Genomic DNA, 23352 nt, shown 5'->3' with positions numbered 1-23352 from the left:
AGGAAACAGGGATCCTAAGAGTTTGGGCTTACCTTAACCGCAAGTTGGGAAAGAGACTCGTGGATGTTGTGTTGGATGTGAACCGAAGCGTTTCATCTGGTCGCACCTGTTTCAAAACTTCGTGTAAATAACTACATGTATGTTAAACCACACTGGAAACCTTTTTATGTGTCATGTGTCGATTTTATATCGGTACTTGCGCCGCATATTTTTTACATGATTCTTGTGGCGATGATTAAAAGACGTCGGCGTACAGGTCAGAATTTGTTAAATCTGAAGGGATCCTACATCTGCGGCTACTGGGCATGCGCACATCAATATAGCCTGATTGTGTGACACTAAAACAATAATTTCTATTTTATTTTAATGGCTGTGATGGCAGGTTTAGGGTTGAGTAGGTGTAGGCGTTATTACACCCAATTTAATTGATATTTTATTAAGATACAAAACTAATAGAAGCAGCGGTATTCCTTCTAACTACAACCCCGCGTCAAGAGCTCTCCAACAGTGGGGCTTTTTAATCTGGCCGAGAGATTTTCAGATGTTATTTGTGAAGGAAGGATTGTCCTCTTCATATTTAACATGGGAGCACAACTTTTCGCAAGCATACAAAATCCAGATCAAAGACTTTTTCGCGTCTTACCGATAGCTCTCTTCAAGAGGAAGATTTGACTTTATTTCTCATTTACACACGTTTGTTTGAAAAGAGCTCTTGTTTCTCCCACTCTAGCTCACCCGATGTCCGTGAAAAAAAGACTGGAAAACTGTTGCAAAAATATAATTAATTACCTGAACAGAACTTGTGTTATTAATTGTCTTTTGACGCTTCTGTAATATAGCACATCAATGAACAAGAAGCTTGGTTAATAAAAACTGAACTTCAACTCTGAAAACTGAACTGACACAGTTTTACTTGACTAGAACTGCTATTAAGCTGCTTTGACACACGTACTCTACATTGTAAATTGCTATAATAGAAATAAAGATGAATTGATTTGTTAATATTTAAATAAACAGCCACTGAAAGTCGACTTTTAAACAGCAGTAATGACAATGAAGTGTGTATGAGCGTAATGTGACAGTGAATCGATAGGCCAAGATGTTTAATGTCTGCGTTGTCAAAGAGAGAAACAAAACATACAAAGGAGCAGTTTGAATATTTTCTTTATCTCATTCATTCATAATAAACATATAAATAATAAATTCTATACATTTCCTGACACCTTGCCTTAATGAAAGGCAGGTTAACTGGTATGGCCACTCATCATATGCTATCCAAACTGTGCATCAGCGGCATATTTTATTTCTATAAAACTATTTACCTATTACAAAATATGAAAAGAAAAATACATTTTAGTAAACGTACAGTAGTTACTCATTAATCTGCTTAACGAAACCCTTTGCTCTTTTACTGTGGGACTATTATCTGTACTCAATGGCCAGAATGTGCATTTCGTATTTTCTTAAGGAAACAATGAAACCAGAGGAGAGTGAGCAGGGGGCGCATGTGCCTGTCCCACTCCGACATCCAAAGCAATAACAAAATAATAGATATTTCTAAAAGAGAAACAGCACAAGACTGCAAAGACTCTGCACCTATTTAAATTAAAATATATTCTCGTATCTTACACTATTTCAAAAAACGAAAAGTGATTAGGTAACGGTCGGTCAAAATCTAATGTACAATTCTGTGTATAAAAATATAATTTCTGGAGCCCCACGGCGTTTGCTTACCCCTAAAATATAACAGTCATTTGCACATATGCACAGAATGTCACAACCTGTCATGAAGGTTTCTGTCTGACATTATCTCTCTCTCTCTCTCTTTCTCTCTCTCTCTCTCGCGCTCTCTTTGTCCCGTTTTCATGAGATACAAAAATAGATTCTGCACCGCTGGATGGTCACACTGCATTCGACTCCGTGTGTGTGTGTGGCACCAGCCTGAGTTCACGCGAGAATAAATTATGCAAAGAAAACTTTTAAGGCTCCATTTATTCTTTGAAAATGACATTTTTTTAAAGTCATTGTAATAAATATCCCAACTCCGCTCGGAGCCTTAGTCTCTCTCTCACTCTCGCTCTCTCTCTTGTACTAATATTGTCTTATATCCTACATTAGTGTGATTTCTCTTGCTTTATTTCCACACGAGGGTTTTCAGCTTGAGTTTACTGACATCCCCAAAGGATGAAGCATGTTGCTGTCCAAAAGCCACGTTCCCATTTGATACAGGAGCCTGGAGTACCAGTGGACCCCCTCCTGTTGTAAAGTCGCATTGGACCGACTGCTGGAGTTTTGGGGGAACAGGAATGATGACACGTAATAATACAGCCTGGCGGGCGCGAAGGCCAAATGCGCAAGCCCCTGGTCCTCTATTACGGCGTAACAGGACGCCAGTATTCTGTCGACCACAATGGTCCCATGTGCAGTCACTGGTGCGAACGAGCCCCGCTGCTCCTCCGTGTATATCCGCTGCACGATGACAGATTTAAGCTGGCCGCTATCATCAACAACCATCACCTTTTGTCCGGCTCTGACACTGCTGGCATACGCGGCGGTCATGGTGTGGAGATCTTCCGTTGAGTTGTCGAGGACAAAAAGGAGGTGAGCGGCGGTGAGGGTGATCTTTTCAACGGGTTCTTGCGTTTCTATGACGTAAAACACACGTCGCGTCGTGGAGTCTCGGTCTGTGAACATGATGAAGTCGCTGAACACCAGGTTTCCCGCGCTGTCTGCCGCCAGCACCTTGTCTCCGGGGTTCAGGTCCTTCACGGCCTTCTGTCCTCCGTCCTGGAGCGAGACCAGAGCCGAACCTGGGAAACAGCCCCCAGATTTCGCAGCAACCGAATTTTCTGAAGACATAAATGAATAGCAATGAGTGATTGAAATTGGGGGATTTTTTATTAGATTAATTAATCATTTAAGCCGAAATTTAAACTAGAGAAACGCGCACATAAGGAATTAAAGACTGAATAAACTAAAGAAAACGTGGCAACGGGAATTAGGCTGTAAAGCTTCTCTAAAAAACTTCAATGCCTTTGTGTGAGATGAAGGAGGAAAGAGCCTGGACTGCTCTAATTAAAAACCAATAAAGGCCGGACATTGTCATTCTAATGCAGCTTGTGTACAGAGCACTCTTGGAAAAGGACACTTCTGCCTTTCCCTTGCGCCTCTTTCATATTTGCTCAGGTGCAGAAACTTCTATGTGACAATTCACACTTATAGAATGAGAAAAACCCCAAGCAGGCTCAAATAGTATTTGCTCAGCCCCAGACACTTTTTTTTTCTAAGGCTCTAATGGTGTAGATTTGAATGTAAATTAGAAATGCTAGGGGTAGTCAATCAATGCCCTCTTCTTCTTTCCTTTCATTTTCCTCAAACCATCATGCTCTCCGTTGTCAAGCTTAATGACAATAATTCGGGCCTTGTGGGATCTCTTCACATTCCGATCTCTTGGGTCGGTAAACAGAGCTATAGAATGGACTTCTCGTCTAATCCTCTCTTAAGATTCTAGGGCATGAAATAAAGATGGTGACAATTGAGAAACAGATTTGGCGAACGGGTTGGAGCTGGTTCTCGTCGAAGCCGGTAATGTATTTGTAAATGTGTTTAGAATTTAAATGATAAGATCTGGCGAAAGCTTATGAGGGATTGTCAATGCGTTCCAGCTAATTTAGCTTCCGTCAATAATAATACGTTTATTAGACAAAAAATCCAGACGAGAATTACACCGTAATAGCGCACTAAATGTCACATGCTCCAATAATAATAAACACAAATTGTTTTACTTTCGAATTTTCGTGTGTAAAACCCTAGATTTTGGCGCATCTCTAGTGTCTGTGCAATGCGCATTGAGCTGCAGAGCAGAGAGTGATCTTGTGATAAGCGCTTCCTTCAAAGAGACAGAGAGGGGCGATGTAAGATCAGTTATTATATGGCCTGGCAAGTATTTCTAAGTGACTCGTTTTAACAGAATGATCTTTCAAAAGACTTTCTTAAGGTGTAGAAATTTAAAAGCAGGTCCTAAGATAGAAATATAACCTTTATATTTTTGTAAGATCTGTGTATCGCCTATTTACAATAATAAATATATGCATTAGAGATTTCTTACAATAACATATATTTCATGATTTAGTAGACTTCAGTAAAAAAAATAAATAAATAAATACAAATATATAAAAGCATTTTCTAATTTAAAATCTCCTGTTTTAACATGAGAGGGAGTGTGAAGCATTGTGCCTTCTTTTTTTTTTTGTCATTCCAGAGGTCTTACCTGCTTTGACAGAGCAATGAATGTGGGCTTTGGACTCGTAATAGACCCAGTCAAATCCAGCCTCCACAGCTAGGCGAGACAGTGTCCCGTATTTGCTCTTGTCTCGGTCAGAGGTGGTAATATCAACAGCTCTTCCCTCGTAGTGGAGTGATTCTTCAAAATGGTGACCGTCCTCATCCCAGCCCTCTGTCACACGCAGCTTAACCCCTGGCCAGTGGTTCATTACAGAGATGGCCAGCGAGTTCAGCTTGTCTTTGCATCTCTAATAGAAAGACAAAAAGAATGGGGCAAAAGGAAATTAGCCGTTGTTTAACGTTTCTATTAATTCATCCTAAATCTCCAAACAATTCCCAAATTATATTGCTTACTGATTATCTGTTTACATCCAGACAAGTTTAGTTAGTTTAGTTTAAAGGGTGTCATAAACTAGCTGATCTTATTATCATTTTCAGCCATGTCAGTCAGTTCTGAGCAACCATCTCAGGAATCAGAGATTTAGATATCATTAATCCAGTATGTTTTCTAATAGATACATCCAGACAAATGTGACTATGAGAAACCCATATTTACACTTGAAATAATTCAGCCTTGCATGCAAGGATAATCTGCTCAAGGAGCTCAATGAAAAATTTATAAGTTACTGCATTCGCTTCACTGATCTAAAACGTATAGATCCAACTAGGGAAAGGTGTGACTGAATCAGGGGCCATGTCTTTGCTTTAAAAGGCCAGAATGCATACAATGAAATTGGGTAAAAAAAAAGTAATTCGGTTAGTGGTGTTCATTATTATAACCTTGAGATTTAGAGCAGTAGGTCTCACTGAGGTGCAGGTATGAACTGTGGAATATCAGGCCATGTTTGGGTGCTAACCTTTCCCGGGACCTTGCTTTGAGATGCTTGGCCTTCACCAGGACAACTCTTCCCAACACTTAACCAATATGTCAAATAAAACACCACAAAAGACTCTTTCACTGCGTCCAAGAGGAGAAGCAACTACTCATTATTCTTGCAGCACAGGTTTGCTCAAGGGACGTGATGTGATTGCTTAACTGACGGTCTTTCAGAGGTTATATAAAATCTATTCAAAATATGCTGGCAAATTGTGACACTAAGCCAAATTAATACCTGTAATAATTCACACACATACCCTCCTAGCTTTGACTCACTTGCTCGCTTTCTCTGACTCTCCCCCCTTATACACACACACACACACACACATCCTTAGCCTCTAACATCCACATAAATTTCTCCAGCAGACTATCGCCCCACTTCCTACTGATCTGCTTGACCCTCTAATTTTCATGTCAGCAGTGAAGACCATATGCACTTTACTAAGCTGAATTGCACTTTATTGTATATCAGAAAAATAATGTTTAGTCAATTATAAACTACACTGAATTATATCTGAATGTATGAAACTGTTCAGTTCACTTCATTGTGTTTCTAGAGTCTATTATACAAACGATATAGTCTAATGAAATAAATTGCAAAAACTTCACAGATGCATCCTCTGGATGATGCCTTTTTGGAATATCTGTACACTGAATGGAATGTAGCAAAATGGTACTTTAATCAAAAGTAAATAAAACAGACCCCCTAACTACTATATTTTAAATTGCTGCCTTTTAGCTCTACAACACTTGTGGCTGTTGATTGATAGAGTAAACCACAAGCAAGCGACATAAAGATGCAACCTAGCACATCCTAAGCAAAACTACCGGGGATTGATGAGCCGTGAAGCCTGAACTCTTTATTAATTCATTGAGTCGTGTGCCGCAAATCAAGCCAAATTCTGTTCAGCCACCATGAAGCGCAGCGGGAACCCCCTGTGCCGCCGCTTTGTGCTCCACACGAGGTTTGTTCAACAAGCCGCCTAGTCACAGTCAGCAACTAATCTCCCCCCAAAATGAACTGTTTTAGAGGAAACACTTATCAGCTACCTGTCAGAGCAAACAGCCTCCTGGATACCCTCGCAGTTGCGCCTAATTTCGCGAGCTTCACCGTTAAGTCCAATTCACCGCACAGCGTGTTCAACCAACAAACCCTGTCTTACACTCGGATGCGCTTCTCCAAAACATTTGTCAACAGGACACCTCGTTAACTCCCTTTGAAAGACTGAGACGTTCATTTGATGTTACTAGATTGCAAGGGTAGCTTATAGCAGCGTGTGTGCCCGCGGGTCACTGCACACTTATAATCACATTCACCTTAAGTAGAGCTTGATATACATCTGAGAAAACCACACCAGACACGGGTTTCATCTTTTTTAAGGACCGGTAAAAGGGAAACTTTATAATGCACCTGCGCGTGGCGTGTAAATTGACTTTGGCGGACATTATTCGCAATGCTTCAGCAAACCTTGCTATAACCGGTCATGACTTAGACTTTGAACCTAAAAGCTATTTAACAGAGGCACGTTCAAAACAGCCTAATAAAAATTATGCTCGGGATAATCACTTTGTAAATTACACGGAAACACTTCAATAGAGGCTAATTTGCACTGCAAACATATTTTCGATGCACTTAGTAAGCTGCATGTTATTCTTCCTTAGCATTGGCAAAGGGTCAGAAGTTCAAAAGATTCCTGCTAATGCAACGAGAGTGGAAAGCCATGTTGGGGACAGACAGCCTATTCCCGAAGCTGTCTGACTTTAGCAGAGGCCTAGCTTTCTTTAAAATAAATAAATGTAAAAAGTTGGATGTAAATGCTAATATACAAATCTGAGCAACAAAATAAACGAATCCAATAAACCATATTTAAGCAACACAAATCTTTAGCATTACATCCAAAAGTGAATATAACGCAGGCTACCTAAGAGCAGAGAAAACAGCGCACCGCGGCTAAGTATTCGCGTTTACATTGTAACAAAAATAATAGCGCATTTTGCAGTTAAAATAATGTTGCATTAGCATTGACTACTCATGAAGTATACAAACTTATACTTGCTGTTGCTTAAATATATTAGTCAGATTAAATACAGTTAATGCAGCCTCGCATGTGCTGAAAAAAACTGTCGGCAGATGAACAAACACCTGCATAACATCCAAAGAACAGAGGCGATGATAGTCCATTGTGTCTGATTCTAATCTGTCATTAAGTGTAACCATCCTAGCCCATTAATAAGTAGAAACAAATCGGAGAGCATCCTTGGAGAAATGTCAATATGTTCATGCCCTGATAAGCAGCCGCTGCGAGCGAGCGAGCGGGTAGGCTGCGGTCTGTCTGACTAAGCGATATGAACATGTATGTTATATTTCAATCTATATTTAGCTGTCACGAGACTGTAATATTCTGACCACCACAGTCCCTTCAGATCAGGTGCGGCACTCATCCGTCGGGACATCCACGTTTTATAAAACAGATAACGCGCGCCTGACGCGTCTCAACGCGCGGACAAATGCATACATATGACCAGAAGAAGCGCATAAATATTTCACGCTGCCTTCCACAATGAGGGTGAGCAAGGAGGCAAGCAGCCGGTCCTCTGTTGATGGCACAGGACTAATTCACAATCCTTGCACGAATTCAACTGTACTTTCCGACTTTCAGATTTCGAAAGGCGAAAGAATTACCTGTGTCATGAGCCTGTCCGCTCCCGTGTTCTCCTCATCCTTAAAGATAATGTCGGGATTATAATTTGGAGTAAGTTCTTTAAATCTCTCCGAATTGCGCGTTATCTTGCCCTCGTATCTGCCGCTGGCCCCTAAGGTCTTCTCCGCGACATTAGGTATGAACTGCTTGTAGGCGAGAGGTGTCAGCTTCTTCGGATGTCTTCTTCTGCCGTAGCCTCTGCCAGGACCGCAGGCCAGTCCGGACACCACCAAGGACAGAGTGAGAAGAGACACCAGCAGCACTCTCGTCAAAAGCCGCATTTTGCCGCACGCTGAATCTCGCTGCGGTGTTCTCGAGCGGTCTGTCTAGCAGGGTTTCTCGTTGTCGAGGCGCGGATCTCCGGCGATGTCCTTGCCGTCTCCTCGGTTCACGCGTGTCCCTCAGCAGCGCCAAGCCCCGACCGTGACAGGTGCGGAAACGTGCGACTGATAACGCATCGGAGGTTTGCGGCGGGGATGCGAAAGGTAAGACTGACCTCGAAATCACAACGTTACTTCAAGCCACAGCCACTTAATGCGAGAAGCCTCTTTACTCCTATGTATTATAGCTGCGATCTGAGGTAGGGAGGGACCTGATTGGCTCGACGGGACGAACACTTCTGATGTTATCCCACAAAACAGACGCGCAAAAAACCTTTAAAGAAGGTGGGTTTCAGGGGAGGGACGCGGTGAGATGTGAACGCATCAGTTTCTCCCACTGCTGTCTGTGTGAGGCTGCGACGTGCATGTGTGCTCACTTTCTTACATCCGTGTGTGACCCGCTAATGAACCATTATTTCTCAAGTCATTTGCGTTGCTGCACGTAAGGTTGAATCAATTATACAACTTTCGAAACTTCATTTATCACAGCAAGTGCGGAATGTGCGCGTTCACCATCACCCGAATTAATCACAGAATAACAGCGTTTCCAAATATGACAACTTTTTAATCGCTTCAGTCACATTCCTGTCAGATTGATCACTTGTTGTCCCATCAGCCTCTAACCTGAACAACTCGGTTACAGAAGCCAGACGAATTAGTTTTTTGTGTTTTAAAAACACTCAGATCTTACATCAAATTTATTGTGCTTTCTGCAGTAAATCAGCACCAACTTTTGTTGTCATTTTGGACATTTTAAAGTCAAGGGTACAATTTACAGGATTTAGTTTCTTGTAAATGTTGTACAGATTTCAAAACGTAAAAACCAGGATTGTTTTGATGTATCTGGTGTTCTTTATTATAAAGCTGCCAGTCCCAAAAAAGGGGTTTTGCCATTTTGGTTCCTTTCAGAATCTTTTAGTGAAAAGTTTTTTAAAAGTACAATTTTTTCATAGTGTGAGGAATATTTTCACACTCTAAAGAAAGTTTTTCCCTCTTTAAAGAATCAAAAGCTTTAGTAGATGTCGAAGGTTCTTCGTGGAACCATTGAGAGGACCTTTATAATTAAGAGTGCGGTGTACAACTGATTATTTCTCTATCTTTATCAGGTGCTTTTCCATGGTGTACCAGAGCGAGAGAGCAGGAGACAGAGATTAAGCTGGCTCTTCTGCCCAACAGCTTATTTGAGATATTGGAAAAGGCTCTTCCTGTGCACACAAATGCTAAGCTGTCTGTTTGGGAGAAAGATCAGCCTGCAAAAACCCTGTCACCCCTTAAAGTCCACTTCAGTGACAGATTAAGCCATGGTAACCACTGTGTTCCCTGGCCCATAGCAGCGGGTAAGGTATGTGTTTCATTGTCTTATTTTCTCTTGTTTTCACACATTTTCTAGACTGCTCTATCAAAGATGGTGGCTGCTTGTCTTGTGAAATACATTAAGAAGATCAGGGCCCCTGCTGAAGGTTTTGTTCAATTGAGCATGACAGATGATTTGTTGTCTTATTTGTTCTAGTCTTGAGGTGTCCAATTTTTTTTTGGACCACGGAAATTTTATAAATGCCATTAAATGATGACCTGTTTTTGACCCATTTAGCTTAATTGTAAATTGAGTCTTAGTCAATTAAGAAAATTACAGCAGGATATCATTAAATCAAGCAGTTTCTCTCCTCTAAAATATCTCCAGATCTAGCAAACGGTCAAACAGATCTTACTTTGTGTCCAAATATTATGCCCACCTGGCCACTGATGTCCAAGAGGAGTGAATTGTGCAGACTGGCTTAGTACTTTAGTTCAGGTCACAATTTCTGCTATTAACTGGCTCATTACTAAGCCCACACGGAATCTGTGCCCACAGATTTCTGCAGATTTCCACACATTTTTAACCCATCATCGAGTCTATTTATTTACTTGTGTAAATGTGTGTAATTTATATTTATTCAGTTTTTAAATTAATTTCATTAATATTATTAAATATTATGAAAGTGTTCATATGATTTATTTACAATACAGTTTGTAAAGTAACATTTTAGTAGATATATTATATGAGAGACTTGCTTTGTTTATCAAATAAGTGCATCTTATTGGATTTGTATTGTAAACATTAAATAAAAGTTAAAAAGGTATATATATATATATATATATATATATATATATATATATATATATATATATATATATATATATATATATATATATATATATATTTATATATATATTTTCAGGTTTTAGCTATCATACTCCTGAAATCATTTCACATAAATCTGCAGATCTTTTTATAAAATTCTGCTCAGAAATAGCAAAAAATGTCAGCAGGTTCTGTCTGGTTCTACTGATTACCTGCCTATTATTAAGATGCTAACTGCTTATTAGTGGTTGTAAAAAATGATCTTATTCTGCATCACTTATCCTACCCTAAACCCAACTTTTACTAGCTATTAATAAACAGCTAATTTGTAGTTTATAAAGCTTGTAATGATAGTTAATGGTTTGTTAACACTATGAATTGGGACCTAATCTAAAGTGTCACCGACTGGCTTTTCATAGGTTTCCACAGTACGGCAAACACTATATGAACTGACTAACTTATTAGTTAATTAGTTTATTAGTTTAAACTAGCTTCCCATATGTCATTATTAACCCCTCTCCCCCTTAATTTATTCTGTTCATTGTTGAAGGTTTAACTTGACAGTTTAAGTGATTTTACTGACTTTTAGTAGTTTGAAATAATATAATAATGAAATGCTAATATATTAATATATGTTCAAATATAGTATGATGAGCAATATATACAGACGTAGTTCTGCTACACTAAAAAAATAGTAAATAGTCGACAACTTAAAATTTTAAGGCAACCACCTTCAGGTCATTTTTGAGTTGACTCAACTTCAAATGAGTCAAGTGCAGTACTTGGGTTGAAAGTTGAGGCAACTCAAAAAAGCTCTGGAGCAAGTTGCCTTACAATTTTTAATTAAGATAACATAAAACTAAACAGAAGCACATATAAATAGAAACAATGTACCCATAAATCACAAATGAACACAAATGAACATTTTGTACAGTGAGAATACTACTTTTAAATCAATTTCTGCAACAGTTATTTTACCTTCAGAGTATTAGAAAGTTAATAAATCAGTGTGGCTGACTTAAAAAAAAATCAGCACAGACGCAGATGCTGTAGTGAAGTGTGATTTTCCTGCTTCTCCCATATAGCTGCATTTATAAGCAGTTATGAGATTACTAATCATGCTAAAACAATTCTATGGGAGCAGACATAACGATTACGTAGACGTCATTTTTCAGGTCATTCGATTACGCAACTGTATGTTTAGCATGAAAAAGCCCCACAAACAAACACAATGTGGTGTAATTCTGGACCTCATACAAGATCATGTGCCGCCCCAATTGACTAATCCTTTGAGAATGACCCTAAGCAGTCGGTGTACAGCAAAACGGTCTTAAGGACAAGCATTCTGTGGAGGAACACTTAGCCTCGATTTCGGGCAGCTCTTTGTGTTGTTGTGGACTGCAGGGAGTGGAACGTGGGGAATTTCACAATCACGTACCTGAGGTTCCAGCTCAGCTCCGTCTCGGAGTGTGTAAAGAGTTTTTTATTTGCCTCACTCAGCCGCTCCCTCTACTTAAACATAGTCTCAGTGCTCTCAAGGCCAAGGCAAGACAGCCAAGCCCCAGGTCAACCCAACACAGCGGGAGGGAGAGGAGAGTCTTAGAGATGCGCAAATACGTGCTGTTTCAATGTGAACTGAGATTTAAGGGGCAAAGGGGGCTAGTGAACACTAAGGGTAATTCATAAACCAAGCATTTTCATAATGACTACCTGCATTCCGTGATAAAAAAAAAACAAACAAAGCAGTTTACTGATATTATTAGTATTAAAGGGCACCTATTTCACAACATTTTTAAGATTTAAGATGAGACTTTTTTTAAGACATGTAGCTGTTTATGTTGCCTGTGCCTTTAATGCTAGTTCTCCCCACCCACCTTTCCCATGTTTCAATCTCCACCTCGGCTGTGTCAGTTAAACAGCAGAGTGACAGACATGAAGGAAGCAGATCTCACGTAACGTTTGTGAGAATTACTACAGTAAGAATTTATTCAATCATCCCAATGATTATTTGATGTATTTGTTGTGGCGCTGCGATGAGTCACACACAATGTCGTTACAAAGTTCAGTCACTCACGCACACACAGCAGCCACATATACACTGCATTCACATTTAAATTTGCACTGTGTTTGCAAGCAAATGTGACAGGATGCACATTAATATTCACTGCTGTGTGGATATCCGTTATGTTGATGTACAAAATAATCCTAATTTAACGTCCACAAACCGGGATTGAAGTGTCTTCTTTTATAATTGTACTGACATGAGGCTGTGCTGATAAAGACTGTAAAATCACTGTAATTCATTACAAACACGCACTGTTTTAAAAACATTTTAAACTTGTAAAACTCATTCTTGATCACTTTTGATGATCACAGAGAGCTGAACAGATCTTTTAATCCTGGTTGTTCTGCGCATGTCCTGTCTTGATATATATATATATATATATATATATATATATATATATATATATATATATATATATATATATATGTTACTACGGAGACATGTTATTACACGGCTGTCAATCAATTTGGTGGGTGGGGAAGCCTCACTCCTACAACATGTTGTGGTGGGCCTCAAAATAGGAGAGATTTGGATCCTATATTAACATCAGGAAATTAAAGAAAGAGACTTATTGTGTTTATATCATCTCAATATGACTATGGACACACTAGACCTACCTGTAAAAAATGCTTAATTTTATGGTTTATTTCTGGCAACTTCTTTAAAAAACCCTGTAAACTAACGGTTGTTACATTACAGAAATATAAAGTAAAATAAAGGATATTAAATTACAGAAATGTCCTTAAATGTAAATTTCTGTCATTCAAAATCCGTTATTTTATGGTAAATTACTGTAATTTAACGTCCATTATTTTACGTTTTATTTCTGGCACCCCAGCTTCTGGAAATAAACCGTAAAATTACGGATTTTTTTACAGTGTACACACAGTTCTGTCCAAACAACTTACAAAAGATGATTTTCATCATAGGTTCCCTTTAATTATTAACGATTAATACATAATGGGCAATTGAATTATTCAAAAATAATGCACACCTGTGCTGATGAGACATGTCAGTGTGTTTTATTTTCCAATTGTTCAACTTATACTATGGTTACCACACCTATAGACAATCTACAAATGTAGTATGCCAAGTCATTTGTCAGTTTTTTGGTCCAAAAAACCACTGCTACAGTATGTGTAAGAATATTTTCTTACGCATATCATCCAAATCCTTTTGTTTTGATTTTTGGTTTTGATTTGAATTATTAAAATTAAGTGGAACTGTAATGGAGTCAAGACCTGCCTTGAACAAATTAAACAGTGTGAAAATAAACGCACACCTTAAAAATTAGCCAATCAGAATTTAACAGCCCTTTATAATAATATAATGGATATTATAGGATGGTTTTGCATTTAATTGATTGTAGTAACTCCTGAAAAGGGGGATGTCAAAGGCCCTGTAAAATGGTGATGGACAGCAGAGGAAAATATAATTGCAGGCATATGTGAAAGTTGAGGATGCAAATAAGCGAGCACATGAGAGTAAACCATCTGCTTCAGCATGCTTTGTTCGATTGCCATTTGACCTGAGGACACAGATAGTATCTTTTTAATGAACTTAGGGTGCTTGTGGCCTGTGCCATATTACCTAGAGCAACAGTAATTCCTCTGGAAATTTAGTCAACGTTCTACACAGCTGACCACAGTAACCACCGAAAAGCGAAAGCGTCATTAAACACCCAATCACATGCTGCCATAAACACAAGCACCATCCCTCCATTGGAAGTGTTGCCTCCTACCTGAGTGTTCAGAAACATTCCACAAGAACAGTGCGATGTGATTTCAAAACATTCCCACACTCAGTAGTCTACTGGACAGCTTCCAGGACGTTGCTCACTGAACAACATTACAGCCAATATTTTTCATATTGATTGTAAAATTAATTGTTAACTACATGTGTCTGCACGCTTCAGCTTCTGAGGTGATAGATAGGAATTAGTGTTGAAATAAGTGTTGTAACGTCACCGAAGAGCAAAATGATCCAAAAGACTGCAGTTGAGGACGAGGGAGAGAGAATGCAGCAGTTCCTCATCACAGCTTTGGATAATGACCTCATTCCGGTCGCCAGAGTTTTGTGATCGAGGGCAGCACAACTGTACGGGAAGGAAGCAAACCTGAAATGAAGAGAGGAGGAAAAGATGTGAAAATAAAGCATAGGTTTGTTTAGTGGGCAAAAGGTGTGGACTGTGGAAAGATGCAAATGTCTCAGCACACATCTTTAGGGGTTTGAATCTGGAGTTTTATCTAGCAATTTATCAGCATCACTTTTGATCAGAATAACAATAAGTTCATTTGACCTCCTGAATTACATTACATACTGTATTGCATTATAGTACTATATACTGCAATTTTTTCAACCACCTAAATATAATTTACAGATGTGTTTATTTTTAAAAATATACATATGTTTATATAATAAGCAGGATAATGTTCTGTGGTGGCTCAGTGGTTAGCACTGTCATCTCACAGCAATAAGGTCGCTGGTTTGAGTCCCAGTTGGACCAGTTGGCATTTCTGTGTAGAGTTTGCATGTTCTCCTCATGTTTTTGTGTGGGTATATTCCTGGTGCTTTGTTTTCCCACAGTCCAAAAACATGAGGTATATGTGAATTGAATTAACTAAATTGGTAGTAATGTATGTGTGTCATGAGAGTGTTTGGGTGTTTTCCAGTACTGGGTTGGAAGGTGGAAGGGCATCTGTTGTGTAAGACATATGCTGGATAAGTTAGCAGTTCTTTCTGCTGTGGCGATCCCTTATTAATAAAGTGACTAAACCGAAGGAAAATAAATGAATAAAAAAGAAGGCACTTAATAACAATAATCAAGGCACTTAAAATACTATTTGTTTAAAACAGTTGAAATAATTTGACAACAGTAATGATTGCAGCGCAAAACTATTGCAAGGAAAATTTCTAGTTTACCGCAGTGAAAAAAATGTAGGAAGTAAATAAGGAAGTGAGCTGAATAACTTCAGTACACCTGCGGAACTAGTCACTTTAGTCTCTCACAGGACAACGCTGGTCTCTCCTAGGACATTACTGGTTTCACACAGTACATCACTAGTCTCTTGCAAACATCACTAGTCTCTCATGAGACATCATTTTCTCACAAGACATCACTAGTTTGCCACAAAATTTTACTACTCTCTCACAGGACATCACTTCTATTTCTACATCACTTCACTAGTCTCTCACAGGACTTTATTGGTCTTTCACAGTACATCATTAGTCTCTCACAGGAAATCACTACTAGTCTTTTACGGGACATTGCTTCTAATCTCGCACAGGACATCACTAGTCTCTTACTGGACATCACTACTAGTCTCTCATAGGAAATCCCTAGTCTCTCAAAAACATCCCTGGTCTCTCACAGGACATCACTAGTCTCTAAAAAAACATCAATAGTCTCTCATGGGACATCACTCATCTCTGATAGACATCACTAACAGGATAACACTAGTCTTTCATGGGACATCACTAGTCTCTTACATGACATCATTAGTCTCTCACAGACATCACTAGTCTCTCACAGGATTTCACTAGTTTCTCACAGGACATCACTAGTCTCACACAAGACATCACTAGTCTTACACAGGACAAAACTACTAGTCACTCAAAGGCATCACTAACCCGAAATCACTATTCTCTCACAGGACATCACTACCCAGACATCACCAGTCTCTCACAGGCCATAACTAGTCTCTCAAAAACATCACTATTCTCTCACAGACATTACTAACAGGACATCACCAGTCTCTTACAGGACATTACTGGTTTCTCATAGGATATCACTAGTCTCTCACGACACATAACTAGTCTTTCAAAAACATCACTAGTCCCTCACAGGACATCACTAATCTCTCACAGACATCACTCATCTCTCACAGGACATCACTAGTCTCTCAAGGGACATCACTAGTCTCTTATGGGACCTCACTAGTCTGTCACCGGACATCACTAATTTCTGACGGTACATCACCAATAGGACATCAGTACTAATCTCTTCCATGGGACATCACTAGTCTCTCACAAGACACCACTAGTCTTACACAGGACATCACTAGTCACTCACAGACATCACTAACAGGACACCACTAGTCTCTCATGGGACATCACTAGTGTCTCAAAAACATCACTAGTCTCTCACGGGATATCACTAGTCTTTCGTAGGATATCAGTATTCTCTCATAGGATTTTACTAGTCTCTTATAGGACATCACTAGTTTCCCATAGACAAGACTAAAAGGGAACCACTAGTCTCTCACGGGACATCACTAACAGGACATCACTAGTCTCTCATGGGACATCACTAACAGGACGTCACTAGTCTCTCACTAGACATAACTAATCTCTCACATGACATCACTAGTCTCTCACAGACAACACTAACAGAACACCACTAGTCTCTCATGGGACATAACTAATGTCTCACAGACAACACTGACAGGACATTACTAGTCTCTCACGGGACATCACTAACAGGACACCACTAGTCTCTCATGGGACATCACTAGTGTCTCAAAAACATCACTAGTCTCTCACGGGATATCACTAGTCTTTCGTAGGATATCAGTATTCTCTCATAGGATTTTACTAGTCTCTTATAGGACATCACTAGTTTCCCATAGACAAGACTAAAAGGGAACCACTAGTCTCTCACGGGACATCACTAACAGGACATCACTAGTCTCTCATGGGACATCACTAACAGGACGTCACTAGTCTCTCACTAGACATAACTAATCTCTCACATGACATCACTAGTCTCTCACAGACAACACTAACAGAACACCACTAGTCTCTCATGGGACATAACTAATGTCTCACAGACAACACTGACAGGACATTACTAGTCTCTCACGGGACATCACTAACAGGACATCACTAGTCTCTCACGGTACAACGCTAGTCTCTCACAGGACATCACTAGTCTCTCACAGGACATCACTAATGTCTCACAGACAACACTGACAGGACATTACTAGTCTCTCACGGGACATCACTAACAGGACATCACTAGTCTCTCACGGTACAACGCTAGTCTCTCACAGGACATCACTAGTCTCTCACAGATAACACTAACAGGACATCACTAGACTCCCACAGGACCTCACTAGTCTCTCACAGGCAACACTAGTCTCACACAGGTCATCACTAGTATCTCACAATACATCACTAGTCTCTCATGGGACATCACTTTTAGTCTCTCACAGAACATCACTATTCTCTCACTGGAAATAACTATAGTCTCTCACGGGACATCACTAGTATTTCATGGTACAACACTAGTCTCTCACAGGACATCACTAACAGGACATCACTAGTCTCTCACGGTACAACACTAACAGGACATCACTAGTCTCTCACGGTACAACACTAACAGGACATCACTAGTGTCTCAAAGACAACACTAGTCTCACATCCCTAGTTTCTCACAAACAACACTAGTCTCACACAGGACATCACTAGAATCTCACAATACATTACTAGTTTTTCTCAATACCTCACTAGTCTCTCACGGGACATCACTAGTCTCTCATAGGATTTTACTAGTTTCTTACAGGACATCACCAACAGGACATCACTAGTCTCTCACTGGACATCACTAGTCTCTAGTAGGATTTCACTAGTCCATTACAGGACATCATTGGTCTCTCATAGGACATCACTAGTTTGTCACGGTACATCACTACTAATTTCTCACAGGACATCACTAGTCTCTCAAAGGCTTTCACTAGTCTCTCACAGGACATCATTGGTCTCTCATAGTACATCACTAGTTTGTCATGGGACATCACTGCAAGTCTCTCACAGGACATCACTACTAGTATCTCACAGACATCACTAATCTCTCACAGGCTATCACTAGTCTCTCCCAGGACATCGCTAGTCTTTCTTAGGACATCACTAGTCTCTCACAGGACATCACTACTAGTCTCGCAAGAGACATCACTAGTCTCTTACAGACATCCCTTACAGGATTTCACTGGTCTCTCACAAGACATCACTAGTTTCTCACAGGACATCACTAGTCTCTCACAGACAGACATCACTAACAGGACATCACTTGCCTCTCACAGACATCACTAACAGGACATCACTAGTCTCTCACAGACATCGCTAATCTCTCACAACCAACAAACTCAATGTTTACCAAATCAAATGAGTTATATTTGCTGTCATAACTAAACTAAAAACTACACAGGTTCTCTGTCAAATCAACGTGCTCCTCATAGTAGTCTAGTATTATGATTCTTTCTGCTGATGAGAGATTTAATCAGTGGCAAGACTTTCAGTACAAATCTTAAACATTTACATTGACTGTGCACTTGGCATTCTGACGGTGTCAAACGTACTTGTTGTGAGTTACTGCATACATTTTTGTCATATACGATTATCACCAAATTGACTTAAAAGATTATTTTAACAAATAGTAACCTAAAAATACTTGATGTACAGCTCTACTGCATTCACATGTTTAGAGTACATAGATGCTTTAAACTAATTATATTGCAAAATGAAGATAAAGTACAATGGGTAACACTAAAGTTTTGTAGCTGTCATTACATTGACTTTAGTTAAATTATCTGATGTTAACACGGAACCTTACTGTACAGAGTTGACTAACAAGAGGCCTACATTATAGTCACTGGATGTTTAACTTTGTAGGCCAGAATAATGTAATAATGTTAATAAACAATAATCTAAATATTCTTAAAACACTTAAAATATTTTAAAAAATATTCCTAACATTTTAAATAATAAATAATTACTCACAGTGTTTTAAATTGCCCAGAATATTTATATTGTTCATTTTTATTATCATAATATATCAGCATACAGTATGTTCAAAACACACAGATCCAGCCGCAGTGTTAATCGTGTATTGAGATTCTCTACATTATCATGTCCTCTCATGCATTTGCTTTTTGTGGATGTCCAGTCTTTTTGGGGTACTTGAGTTGGAGACATTGTAAAGATGCTATTTTCTAGAAATCACAGAATTAGAATGACCAGCTTCCCTTACTATGACTGAAAGAGGGCTCCATTTGGAAAACCCAGTGTCAAAGAACTGAAATTGTAGCTGGTTTTCTATTTAAAATCTCCACCATAATTTTAATCTTCACACTTGAGCTTTTGGTCCTGTTACTACTGTTTGGGGTTTTATTTTGGCGTAACAACGGATCATTGCTGCACAATAACATACTTATGTGATAATCAGAATAGTTTTAACCAAAAAAGCAAATAAGAAAAAATTAAAACAAATGATTGAGAAAGTCCAAGAGTGTATTTGTGAGCTTATTTAACATCCTTACCTTGTTTTACAGGCTCTAAAGTCTTGTAGTAGCTTCAAAAGCAAAATCAGCTTTCCAAAATCTATTAATAGAGCTCAATAAACTCCAGACAAACTTGCTTTAAGAGATGGTTTAGACATGTTTCTGTGTGTTTTATATTAGGTATTTGTTCAAGGCTTAGATTCTGCTAATAATCATACAGAGCAAAGACATTTGTCAGTTTAATGGAACATCTAAAGCCAGTTTTAATGTTCTCAATTATCCTGAATCTCTAGAAAACACTTCTGTATACTAAAACACATAGTTTTATTCATAAGTTATACATGACTTTTTTTAGTTTAGAGAGCCAACTTTATCTAGTTACAGTGTAGTCTAATAAATAATAGTTTCCTGTAGATGAGTATCATATTAGAACATTTGAAAGGTGTGGTTCGAATCTGTGGAATTTTCCCAGAACAAGAAGGGGGGATTACTGTATAGACAGATAGACAAACCTGCACTAGCCCTTCCAGGTGTGTCCTTAAAGTGGAAATAAAAAAATACTTTGAACCTACTGTTAACCAACAGCAATATACAATTCAGTGTTAAACACTGAATACTGATGTGTCTCGTCGTTCAGCTTATTGCTTCTTCAGAAAGCCTAATAAGGGCAGTTGGTTTAGTATGTGGCAGAAGTTCAGTAGACAGGCACATGACACATGCTTGTAAAGCTTGCACCAGGTTGAGAGGTGGTACATTTTTCCTCTGTATTCTATTTATTTGATTTTGTTAGTCCCTGTTTGGCCAGTCCCATATTGCCTATGGCATGAGTCACTATAGTCTACAGCTGATAGCTAGCTATAGCAGATACACCAACACATCATCTAAACTCTTTTAGACATTGCATTATTAACATTTATCACACATGTGGACAGTTTTGAGGATTCGGATTTATGAAAGGACACTAAGACCCCTGTTATTTTAATATATACTTGTCTTAGTTTTAATATTTTTGTTGGCTGAATTCATGCACAAATAAATCTCGGCAACCATGAAATTATGTTAACAAAACTTAATACAAACAAACCATTATCTTCAACAATTTCTTTTCTTTTTTTTTTTTGCTGTTTTTAAGCATTTCATGTAAACTCCAATTACTTGAAAAAAAGAGCTTGTAAGCACAAACTGTTTAAAATGTCCTTTTTGGTTACACACTTGAAGGTGGTGTTCATAAGTAAGTATTGTGTATTCATATAACACATTTATAGTGTATGGCCATACACCCAAAGCGCTTCACAATTATGAGGGTGTCTCTCCACACCATCACCAGTGTGCAGCATCCACTTGGATGATGCAATGGTAGCCACAGGACAACGGCGCCGGTGCGCTCACCACACACCAGCTATTGATGGAGTGGAGAGACAGTTATAGAGCCAATACGGTGGTTGGAAATGATTAGGAGGCCATGATGGGTAAGGGCCGATTGAGGAAATTTGGCCAGGACACCGATGTTAGACTCCTACTCTTTACGAGAAGTACCATGGGATTTTTAATGACCACATAGTGTCAAAACCTCGGTTTAACATCTCATCCGAAAGATGGCACTCACTTACGCCCCATTCACACGGGGCTTCAGCTTTGTCTGAAGTTGGGGCTAACACCATCGTCATAGCAGCGTCAGCCAATGATTGAATTCAGTCAGCAATAGGCCGCTGTCTAGCTGGTGTATTTGCATACAGCGATCTGATTGGCTGACGCTTCCATCGGCGCTTGAAAAGTTGAGCTAGTCCCAACTTCTGCAGCGGGCAATGCCTCTGATGTGGCGCAGACGGATCCACAATGCAGTTTGGCAATGCCTGATGTCACCCATTCAAAGTGAATAGGAAGCGTTGATGCTGACGCCCCAGTTGACGTTACAGTATAGTGTCCCCTTCACTCTACTGGGGCATTAGGACCCACAGAGACCACAGGTTGAGGGCCCCCTGCTGGCCTCACTAACACCCCATCCACCAGAAACCTAGTTTTCCCATGTGGTCTCCCATCCAGGTACTGACCAGGCTCAGCCCTGCTTAGCTTCAGTTAGTAAATAGTCTTAGGCTGCAGGGTGATATTGCTGTGTAGACTGGCATGTTATGAATATGAGATTTTATGCACACTTATGACAACTGTCACTAAGTGTCATTTTCTCGTTAGGTCATTTTAAATGGTAAGGTGACATTAGCTGTGTCTCATTTCAGTGGTTGCATCCTCCCAAGGATGCATTGGAAGACTGTCTCATTATTGAAAAATTTGAAGAGATCTACAATTGCAGCCTCAAAATGCATCCTTCGCTTACCACATAATGAAGGACACAACTGGTGGATTCTGATCACTGATAATAGCAGTAAGTTTTTAAAAGAAAGCTCTGGATTACAGTTTAAAATGTGTGAATTAGGTTTATTTCATGTCGATATCTGAACACGTTAAAGAAACAAACATGTAAAAACATGTAGTGTCTTACTAAAAAAGTAAATTTTTTACAGTTTTATGTGTGCATGTATGGATCGAAGGGAATATTCATTCATTCATTTTCTTTTCGGCTTAGTCCTGTTATGAATCTGTGGTCGCCACAGCGGTATAAACCGCCAACTAATACAGCACAATTTTTTACCAGAGGATGCCCTTCCAGCCGCCACCCATCTCTGGGAAACATCCACACACACCCATACACTACCGACAATTTAGCCTACCCAATTCACCTGTACCACATGTCTTTGGACTGTGGGGGAAACCGGAGCACTCAGAGGAAACCCACTCGAATGCAAGGAGAACATGCAAACTCCACACAGAAACGCCAATTGACCCAGCCGAGGCTTGAACCAGCGACCTTCTTGCTATGAGGTGACAGCACTACCTACTGCGCCGCTGCTCACCCCAAAGGGAAATATAAGCTTAATAGAAGTTCAACGGCAGCTGTTACTGTTGCTAGCTGACAAAATCTGTCCACTGTAGGTTAAATTGGCCTGTGTGTACACACCTCCTTCAGAGGATACAGCCTCTGAAATGAGACACAGCCATAGTTTAAGATGTCTTTGATGACAACTTGACATCAACAAGTTAAACAATACTAATAACATAACAACAACATAGCATAATGTTTATGACAGATTTATGACAAGTTATGTTGTCTTGGTAATGTTAAGCTGTCATGATAAAGACACTGTTTTCTTGTTTTTGTATTATCAAGTTGTCATGACAAATACAGCTTGTGATGTATTAAGTTAAGTCAAATTGTCATGATAAACACATCTTAAACAGCATTACACTTACATATAAAATTACAACTGAGCAAATAACACTTAATGATAGTGGCCATGTCATGAATATTATTAAATTCAATTTATGTTTATTTATATAATGCTTTTACATTAGATTGTGTCAAAGCAGCTTAACATTGAAGTTGTCAGTCTAGTTTTTACAGTTGAAGTTCAGTTTAGTTCAGTTCATGGTGATTTTTCACTGCTGAAAGTCCAAACACTGTCCAATCCATTGATGCACAGCTCCACAAGTCCCAAAGCAAGAAAGGCAGTTTTGACAGTGGCAAGGAACAAAACTTCACCATTGATGAAGTGAAGGAAGAAACCTTGAGAGAACCAGGCTCAGTTAGGC

General features: G+C 39.2%; 1 protein-coding gene and 1 long non-coding RNA gene across 15 annotated transcripts in view; one reads left to right on the top strand and one right to left on the bottom strand.

Moving 5' to 3' along the window:
* Positions 1–1148: 1148 nt before the first annotated feature.
* Positions 1149–23352, bottom strand: part of shha (sonic hedgehog signaling molecule a) — a 139798-nt gene continuing 117594 nt past the window's right edge. For 12 of the 13 annotated variants that reach the window (XM_073906151.1, XM_073906157.1, XM_073906152.1 and 9 more), the window contains 3 exons: positions 14398–14546; positions 4271–4532; positions 1149–2849 (listed from right to left, as the gene is read on the bottom strand). In XM_073906151.1, coding sequence (XP_073762252.1) covers positions 2155–2849; positions 4271–4493 — 918 coding nt within the window. In that variant the 5' untranslated portion in view covers positions 4494–4532; positions 14398–14546 and the 3' untranslated portion in view covers positions 1149–2154. Of the gene's footprint in view, positions 2850–4270; positions 4533–7844; positions 8464–14397; positions 14547–23352 lie in introns of those variants that run through there. The other variant, NM_131063.3, reaches the window with a different exon arrangement.
* Positions 7584–23352, top strand: part of LOC137490296 (uncharacterized) — a 131521-nt gene continuing 115752 nt past the window's right edge. Inside the window, exons 1-2 of one of the 2 annotated variants that reach the window (XR_012383457.1) lie at positions 7584–8348; positions 9350–9585. This is a non-coding gene — a long non-coding RNA (uncharacterized lncRNA). The remainder of the gene's footprint in view (positions 8349–9349; positions 9586–23352) is intronic. The other variant, XR_012383458.1, reaches the window with a different exon arrangement.

This window comes from Danio rerio, chromosome 7 (assembly GCF_049306965.1).
Source record: "Danio rerio strain Tuebingen ecotype United States chromosome 7, GRCz12tu, whole genome shotgun sequence".
NCBI lineage: Eukaryota > Metazoa > Chordata > Actinopteri > Cypriniformes > Danionidae > Danio > Danio rerio.
This window is presented reverse-complemented; position numbering and strand designations above follow the sequence as displayed.